The 9,459-nt window shown below is 33.7% G+C and overlaps 1 protein-coding gene and 1 long non-coding RNA gene across 3 annotated transcripts; one reads left to right on the plus strand and one right to left on the minus strand.

Annotated features, from left to right (window-relative positions):
* Positions 1-937: 937 nt before the first annotated feature.
* LOC110722770 (cytochrome P450 78A9-like) lies at positions 938-4,274 on the minus strand. Its single transcript, XM_021902064.1, has 2 exons — positions 3,007-4,274; positions 938-1,922 (listed from the first exon to the last, which is right to left on the minus strand). Exons 1-2 carry the CDS (start codon positions 4,012-4,014, stop codon positions 1,311-1,313), a joined length of 1,620 nt encoding a protein of 539 aa, XP_021757756.1. The 5' UTR covers positions 4,015-4,274; the 3' UTR covers positions 938-1,310.
* Positions 4,275-4,979: 705 nt separating this feature from the next.
* Positions 4,980-9,184, plus strand: LOC110722771. Of its 2 annotated transcripts, XR_002511636.1 has the most exons (6): positions 4,980-5,318; positions 5,764-5,850; positions 6,294-6,346; positions 7,906-8,112; positions 8,199-8,249; positions 8,903-9,184. It is a non-coding gene; the product is annotated as an uncharacterized LOC110722771 (long non-coding RNA). The 2 variants fall into 2 exon arrangements; XR_002511635.1 differs by lacking the exon at positions 5,764-5,850 and having other exon boundaries at positions 4,984-5,318; positions 8,903-9,181.
* Positions 9,185-9,459: the final 275 nt, after the last annotated feature.

Below are 9,459 nucleotides of genomic sequence, written 5' to 3' on the forward strand. Positions count from 1 at the left end.
ATTGAAAGGCTTTCCCTTAGGACACCTTCGAGGAATTGCGGAACCAAACACACAAGCTTTGAGATCGAATCATTTCTTAATATCCGAATTTTTTGGCAAACATTGAGGATGTATACGGACAAATTGTAATGTGCATTCAAGGTATCCGAAATTAATGAACGTCCTACCACCATTGTCTAGTACCTCTTGTAAATGTAATTGCTCCAATTAATTTTCAGGTCATTCTCATTGCCGGTGCAAAAAGAGTTGAAGGCGAAAGCTACAAGATAACAACATTACACATTAAAACCAATATTTTTGTTGTTTTTCTGTTTTACCAACTCGAACATAGATTTAAAGTCCCTCTTTGCAAGGCAGAGTATGGATTAAAGACCCTCTTTCTTAGGCAATTCATCTATAATTAACTTGTCATTTGTCATTCCTTTGGTTTTCTAGTTCTTGCCGACATAGATTGAAAGAATGATCACTACTTACTTAGTATTATGCCCTTTTTTGGTCTATATCAGTACCCTACAAATATTTGGCCACAATTATTTGTCTATTGCAGTATTCATCATTTTCAATCATTCAGCAATTCACTTAGCAATGAGGCTAACCAACAGTCACTTTCTTACAAAGTTATGCTACTTAAAAGAGTTTAGACAAGCTAATTAGCCTCTTCTGTGTTCATACGACTCGTTCGGCCTATGTTCACATAGTCAGTCCTCCATGAGATGCTCGGAACTTCAGACCATATTATGATGCCACATTGTACTTAATCGCGGTCCAATAATGCTGTAGTACTAGACAAATGCATAGTCCGATTGATAGTCCTTTGTTATAGTCTCTAATTGTTTAACTAAGTTATTACAAATCAGAGTAATCATGTGACAAATTAAGATGAACTAGGTTAGCACGTATTGAACAAGTTTATTATTATAGTTAAGTACAGTACAAAAATTTTAACACGTTTTGTATATTATCTATCAAGGAAAATACATTTCATACGGAGAAAATATACAAATTCACACTTTATATTTGATCACATCGATTGTGTGAATTCAAACATACGGAGAGTGTACAACAAACTTTTATTCACGATCTAACTTCTATGTCCCCTTATGAAACTTACATCTTACCTTACACGGCAAACTTTGTTCTTAGTTAGTTAAGGTCTCAAAGAGTATATTTACACATTACACCCGAACTAGTAGGTTTTTTTTTTTTTTTTTTTTTTTTTTCGGGGATCTAGTAGTATAATTTGGTTTTACTCACTTTTGTACAATATCAACCAAACAAACTAATTAAACTCTCACGTCTTAGTCGTACACTCAATTACGCCTAGAGTGGACCATAACTTTAAGGGGATTTGCCATTTCACATGACAACTTCATGACTTCATTAAGAGTAACAGGATTTTGGTCACATTGTGTCCACACAAACTCATGAAGCAAAGTCCCAACCCAATAAGTAACGGTAGTTAACCCAAGCGCCTTTCCGGGGCAAGACCGCCTCCCGGACCCAAACGGAGCAAGCCTAAGATCCGATCCCAACACCGAGAAATCATCCATTTTACCAATAAACCTCTCGGGATAAAACCTAAGCGGGTCAGCCCATATATCGGGGTCCCGAGCTATGGCCCACATGTTAACCATAGCAGTTGTACCTGCTGGGATATGATACCCGTCAAGGGTTGTATCAGTTATTGATAAACGGGCCCATGATAGAAGTGGGCCGGGTGGATGTAATCTCAGAACTTCTTTGATCATGGCCTGTAAGTAGCCCAATGAAGGAATATCAGATTCCATCAACGGTCTAGATTTGCCAATGACTTTGTCTAATTCAATCTGGACCTTTGATTGGATATCAGGGTGTAGGACCATTCTTGCTAGTATCCACTCTATTAAGACTGCTACTGTATCAGTTCCTCTGAATATCATCTCCTGCCATTCGTAAACAAATTCGTTCAAAATTACAATACATAAAAAATATTTCCAAGACATAATTTATCGATGATTTGATATTACATATGAAGTATTATAGAGTACGGAGTAATATTTGTCACTTGTTTTTTTTTTTTTTTAACATTGTGAATATTGTTTTGGATATTTGTCACTTGTTTTTTTTTTAACATTGTGAATATTTGTCACTTGTTTTTTTTTTTTTTTTTTTTTTTTAACCCTAGAAAAAAAGGTGGTCTAAAGCTTTATGTGTTACTGTCACATATATCAATAATCATTACATCAATTATCAATAATGACGTTCAACTTATTAATTATTAGTGTTACTAAAAGAGTATGATTAGCTTATCCTAATTTTCTTTAGTACTAGCATCAAAACTGTCCTACTAATACGCAACCTCTTATGAGTCAATCTAGCGCGGATTAGCTGGTTAGACATTATGAGAGTGGGGAAGGAAGCTTGTTCTAAATAGAGATAGATGGAAGTAGTGTTACTATATGAAGAATGTTTATTCTCAATGTAAACGTCATTATACATGATAATAGCTACAAAAATGTTACTGTTAGATTTGTTTATTTGGTAGCACATCTTTATTCTTGCATTATTATAAGGAGATCGGATTTGTTGTCCCCACATCCCAAAAAAAGAAAAATACCACCAACAAGTTTATTTATTCATTTTAAGACAAAAATAGTGTATGATTTAAAATGAGATGATCGACCCTCCAATTGCATATACTATAATTATGAAATATCATTGGTTGCAACTGTCGTGATTACTTCATTCATGTATGCCTAGGTATATTAGGTTGAGATAAAGCCCCTATTTTATATACTACCTCCGTTACATATTATGGCAACGATTAGACATTTTTCCTCTCTACTTTATGTCAAATCGTTGCAAATAATATGTAACGGAGGTGGTATGTTCTTAACAAAATTCAAGTGGCACAACTTTACTACTAAATTAAATATTATTGTTGTGTACTCGACTACTCGTGTTGATAGTATAATTTAAATTAATAATTATAACGAAGTATAGAAGTATGAAATTAAAAATACTTACCCAAAGAACAGCCACCATATCAGAATCTGACAATTTATCAGGTCCATTTAAGGACAGTAAAACATCAACAAAATCATGGCTAGTCTCGTCACCTGTCTCGTGCTTATGGTCCCGAACCCGGTGCTCGGAAATAATCCGGTTAACAAACCGATTAACCCGAGGAACGAGCTGAGAACATCTCTCTCGGATCCTTTGAGGATCAAAGGAACCAAGCCAAGAAAAATGGTCAGACAAGTTGAGCTTCCCTAGCAAGTCATACCCTTCTTGTACGAGCTGACTAAGTTCTGCTGCCTTGCTATTATGCGAGGCAGTGGACAACTCGTACCGCCTTCCGAACACTGATTCCATCATGTTGGTCAGAGATGCTAGCTTCAGCATTTCCCTGACAGAAAATGCTGATGCTGCTGTATTTTTACCAACATTATTATTAATCATGTTCACCATTTGTGACGCGATTTCAGCTCTTTGTCTTACGCCGAGATTAATCTGTTTCGGACAGAACATATGGGTGGAAGCAATCCTCCGTAACGTCCTCCAGTAAACACCGTACGGAGCGAACCCCATCGCACGGTTAAACATCAAGCTGTAAGCAGACTCCTTAATCGGACGGTCAGCAAACACAGAATTACATAGGATATCTTTAGCTACGTCAGGATTGCATGTGATCACGACACGTGTGTCACCCATACTAAAGGCCATAAGCCTCCTAGCTCCTAGGAGGTTAGCCATGGAGGTTAACTTATGGTGGGCTAAGCCCACCATTAAGTCCATGCTTCCTATGATGGGATAACCCCGGGGTCCAGGGGGTAGTACCGGGGTGTTTCGTGGGGTGAATTTGTGGCGGTAGTTACCCCAAGCTGGCCCCTCGGGTTCAACCCAGTGGAACAAAACCATGGTTAATGAAGCTAAGCATAAGAGGGTGAAAAGGAAGAGGATAGTTTGTGGTGAAAAGGCGGTGCATTTGGAAGCGAGGGCTATTAACCATAAACTCTCAGTTTGGGATTCCATGGAAAAGAGGAGTTTTGTTTAATGGAGGTATTAGAGAGCTGAGTAGTGTACGGGTGTTGAGTATTTTGTGCGGCTTTCTATTTATGGTTTAGTTCAAAGGTAAGGACTAAGGAGGTGGGTTTATATAGAGAGGAGTGGCAGGCAATTAACATTGATACATGCGTTATTATTTGTGGTTTGATAAATGATAGCTGTAAAATGACACTTGTATTTTTAAAAAAAAATTAAGATAAAAACCCATATGTTGTATATAATGTGCGTGAGTTAAGACAAGTTGCTTGTTCTCAAGAATGAGAGGAATTTGGCCAAGTTATAAATAGGGGTGAGCAAACCGGGTACCCAGTCAAAATTTTAGGACCCAGATTTGAAATTGATTGAAATCGGATCCTAAAATTCGGATCTGGAATTGGAATTGGTTCAATTGGGTCCTAAAATTTAGGAATTTGTATTGGAACCACTGGATACCGGTTCCGGTTCCGGGTACCCACTTATGTTTGTAATTGTTAAAATATAATACAAATTATAATTCTTATTTTAGTTAGGTTCATTTTTAGCGTTTTTAATACTTATATTTTTATATGCATTAAGCTATTTGTATTTATGTTAGGTATTAATAATACTTTTTTAATTTACAAATTAGATACATTTAACATATTTTTATCATTTAAAATATATTTAGTTTAGCATATATTAGGTAACCGGCACTACAACATAAACGAGCAAAAGTGACGGTCAAATGCAATAGTTAAATCTAGTGCAATGGTTTGATGCAACGGTCATAGCTAGTGCAATGGTCTAATGCAACAGGTGAAGCTAATGCAACGGAATTTTTGCCTAATGTAATGGTTTTAAAATAACCGTTGCAGTAGCTCTTCAAATACAACGAATTTCCAGCCTATTGCCACGGTTTTATAATGACTGTTGCACTAGTTACTCGGTATTATTATCACGCATGTGCGCGGTGAACTACTGATGATATGTTAACTTTTCCAACTTTCTCGAAAATTCTAAATCTCAAAAATAGACAACCCTCGTCTCTTTTTTTTGGGGCTCTCCTCCATTGAAGCTCGCATCTTTCCTCATTGAAGCCCGCAACTCTCTCTCGGTCTCTCCTCTAGTGAAAATCTCACACTCTCTATTCTTCTATGAACCTTTCACTCGTTGCATTCTCTCTCCTCCATTGAAGTGTGAATTCTCCATGGTACCGTTCGTAGTCTAAATCCTCCATTGAAGTGACTTCTGGGCTTTTTCGTTCATTAAAGCAGCTTTACGAGCTTTTTTTTTCATTTGAAGCAACATTTGAGGTAATATTTTCAAACAATGAATATCAATTTCGTCATCTAGGATTTATCGCTAATTACTTGCATCATTATATTCAATCTAGGGTTTAAAGTTTGATTTGAAGCACGATTAATTTACTGCTCTTGTTTAGCTTGTTTCAATTCTAAATTTGTTTCTTTGTTTGATTTGTTCATTTTTGCTCAAGAAATTGAGAAAAATGGTGATAATTTTGGAAATTTGAAATATTGACCTTAATTAGTTTAATTCTAATTTTGTGGGGTTTATTGGATTTTTTCTGGGTTTACGATATTTGTTCAATTGTTGATTACAAAACATTTGATGGGTAGGGATTGGTAATTGATACTCTCATCAATTGGGCCATTCATTGTCATCATTTCTACAAGATGTAATCTCATTTTTTCTCCTACCTCAAATCAATTTTGATCTGAATTCTTGTAAACTATGTAGGCACTGATTTTTTTGAAATAAAGTACTCATTTCATAAAGTACAGTAGGAAGGGGAAGCCTAAGTTTTGCCCATTAAGACTTTCCACGGTGCCTATTCTTCTTTCCCCCCCCCCCCCAGTTTTTCTCTATTTTGATTAGTGACTCATGTTTGGTTTTTAATATTTGGTTATATTTCTTGAATCATATTTATCTAAATTTTACTTATTGTAGTATAATTTTTACTAGAAATACTTATATTACTAATGGTATGACCACAACGTCATCTTACAGTGGGATTAATTTCTCAAATCATCAAGGTATGCATCTACCATACTATCTTCTAGTGTGGGAGATCGGATATTTATTATTTACAATCATGTTATAAATGCTTGTTGTCTGTTATGTACTCTGTCTTTCCACTTCAATTGATAATTATTACCAGATAGTCATTAGTTTATGCATAATGTACAAACATTACATCTATAAAAAAAAAAAAAGACAAATTTTAATAATCTTTGCATTGTTTACCTGATGAAGCAAACTTTTTGCAGATCTTAACTTAAAGAAAACACCTCAATTGGTTGAGCCAATGAACATCAGTGAGGTGAGTATCTTCAGGCCCGTTTCTGATATTTTGATGGCCTAGGGGCAAATAAAAAAACGGGGCCCTAATAGGTTAATGTTTGAATTTACTAATGAATAAGGAAAAAAATTTGGGTGTGCAAAATGGAAAAAATTATATAACACTTTATTCAATGTAATACAGTATGTGCGTGTTTTTTATGAGTAGTACATCAATATGCTCTAACGTAATAAAAATTAAAGAATTATATCACCTTATCCCGCTTGTTAAAGCCAAAAACTATCAAAGATTATAAAATCAATCATGAATTCCCGATTACAATACTCAATTCAACAATGTACAATGATTAATACCTACAATTTCGTATAAGCAAGTAATTTAATGACACATATTAGAAATTAAATGTAATTTTTTATTTATTTTAAGAAAAGACATTAAGTATAATTGAGTATTACATATTTAATTTATAAAATAAAAAACACAAATAATTAAAAAAAAATTAAAACAGATATTAGTATTATAGAAAATAGAACAAATTCTTATAATAAATTGAACTTTTTCATAATAAAAATCGAAATAATCATCAATATCAACAATAGCAAAATTGAAAATTGACAAGCAAAATAGCTGAATAATTCGAACAAAATTAAAATAATATTGAAGACCTTCAAACAGTGAAATGAAAATTTGAGATGTAAAGAACATTTGATAGAGTATAAATATACAGAAAATTTGTAAGTATTAAATCTTTTAATCCCATTGAAATTTGTTTAATTAATTTATAGTGGAAAATATGTAAGGATATTTTTTTTTTGGTGCACAAATTATGTAAGTATATGGGATAGATATTCCATTTTCTGAAAAATAAATTTGGGAAGGAAGATGAATCAGAAACAACAAAGGTAAGGATAAATTAAATTGATTTCATAAATAAAAAAGATAATACGTGTAACATTAAATTGAATGGGAGAATTTATTTGGAATTATCTACTTCCCAAAATTGAAGGAGCTATTTTCTAGGAGATGATTAAATGTGATTGAAGTTTCAAAGGAATTGCTCCGTAATTAATCCATGCGCTTACAATGTACAATATATAATTAAATTGTTTAATTTTTTTTAGACTTGCATTAGTAGAAGCGGGCTTCAAAATTTGGGGCCCTGGGCGGGCGCCCCACCTGCCCTGGTCCAAATACGGCCCTGAGTATCTTCCACAAACATTAGACAGATTTACATCCTATTGAAATCCAATCCAATCTCAATGCTTTATTCATTAGTTTCTCAAACTTTTACGATGCTAAGTTTGTTTATTACCTTACGCTCCTTACCACCTAAAATAATTCATAAAAGAAATTTCTTTCTATTTGCTTAGATAGATGAATGGGCAGAGCTTGAACATAACACATCAATTCCTAGATGAGCAAAGATTTAATAGTATTAAAAGAAAAACCCCAAGCAAAACAATACTCTGTTAAATATTGCATGCTTATGGAATTTTGTTTGTATTTTGCGTAGTATAAAGAGTTCTATTTATATTTGCGTATACTTTGTTATTCCTGATTTATATGCAAATTGTTTTCAGGTACACTCCCATATTCGTTCTTGATTCCAAAGGATACTTTGATTTACTGATCAAGGCCCGTCAACTTTTATTGTAGACTTATTTCCACATTTTATACTTTAGTTGTTAGCTAGCCACTATGTTTGGTTAAAAACAGATATATCCAGAAAGTAGGATGAGCTAGCATTTTGCAAAAATCAAACCTGGTGATGTTGTAGAAGTGAAAGGGTAAGCTCCTCCGCCATATTTTTTTAGTGACGGTTAGGATTTTAGTGCAGTTATTGATCAAGTTGCTTATTTGAATTCTTGTACAGACCCATTGAGAAGCTTAGTTTACTCCCATTATGAAGAAACACATCGGCATGGTAAGAAACAAGACCTCTTACCTTTTAATTAGTTCCTATTTTTATATGAATTATTCTTATGAGATGAAAAGAACAAGGCCTCTGTCATACCTTTTAATTTGCCTATTGAACTTATTAATAGGGTGAGCAAGCCAGGCCAAATCTCAAAGGGTAGTGAATGAGATCTTTATACATAAGAATAATGCAAGATCATGTGTTTGTTCCTTGGAAAGTTCTATCTAATTACTTATACCGCTTGGCGGCTTGGATGTTTAGGTGGGACTAGTGTCACTCCAATGCTTCAAGTAGCTAGTTAGTTGAGGCTATTCTGAATCCCTTAAGATTAGTTCTCTAATAGCCTAATATATATGTTCTTGGTGCATAGGAGGATTGAATAAATTGTGTTTAGGTGATAACGTATTTACAATCTATGTTTAAAGAGAAGCTTCATGCTATTTGTCTATCAGAGTTAGTTTGATTGTTGTGTTGGGATAAAGAATTTTGTTTAGCCATATAGTATGGTTATTATTTCCTCTCTATTTTAATTTAATGTTGCTATAAATATTATTTAGTATTTGTTTTATTTATTATGTAGTCTATGATGATAATATTCCTATTTTTTTTTTTAAGAAATGAAAATATTCCTAATGTCATTTTTTTTTTTTTTTGTATAGGTACACGATGAACCACAATGAGTAGAACAGGAAAATTGACATGATTGTTGTGACACTCTTGATCGAGGATTGTCAGACTCGTACTTCTTAGTTTTGAGTTACTTTTGTTTACGGTAGTTTTAAATTACTTAATGACCTTGTTTAGGTAGATATATTAGGAGAATATATGATGCATTGTAAAGAAATGTATTTTGGCTTAGGAGTTATTTCAATGTAGCATTAATTGCATAATTATACAATATAATTAAATTAAATACTATACTTTTTTAATCAAAATTAAATGATTGTTATTCAATTTTGTTTACCTCATTTGTATATTGAAGAAGAAGAAGAAGAAGAAGAAGAATTTGATCTAAATATGCATTGCATCAAATCTACTGCAACGGTCTATGAGATTTATGATGATCGTTGCATTAGCTATATAAGACTGTTGCATTAGGACATAATGCAACGGTTCATGATAGATAGTATATGACCGTTGCATTAGGTCAAAAGACTGTAGCATTAAACCTAGTGCAACGGCCGCAAATGCTACGGTCCACCAACCGTTGCAGTAT

The sequence above is a fragment of the Chenopodium quinoa genome, unplaced genomic scaffold, assembly GCF_001683475.1.
Source record: "Chenopodium quinoa cultivar QQ74 unplaced genomic scaffold, ASM168347v1, whole genome shotgun sequence".
NCBI lineage: Eukaryota > Viridiplantae > Streptophyta > Magnoliopsida > Caryophyllales > Amaranthaceae > Chenopodium > Chenopodium quinoa.

What these genes read in the sequence shown, in the direction of transcription:
- LOC110722770 (XM_021902064.1), bottom strand. Translation starts at nt 4,014, where the DNA reads ATGGAATCCCAAACTGAGAGTTTATGGTTAATAGCCCTCGCTTCCAAA. An exon ending in ATATGGTGGCTGTTCTTTGG is followed by an intron (nt 1,923 to 3,006) that starts GTAAGTATTTTT and finishes TACGAATGGCAG; the next exon opens with GAGATGATATTCAGAGGAAC.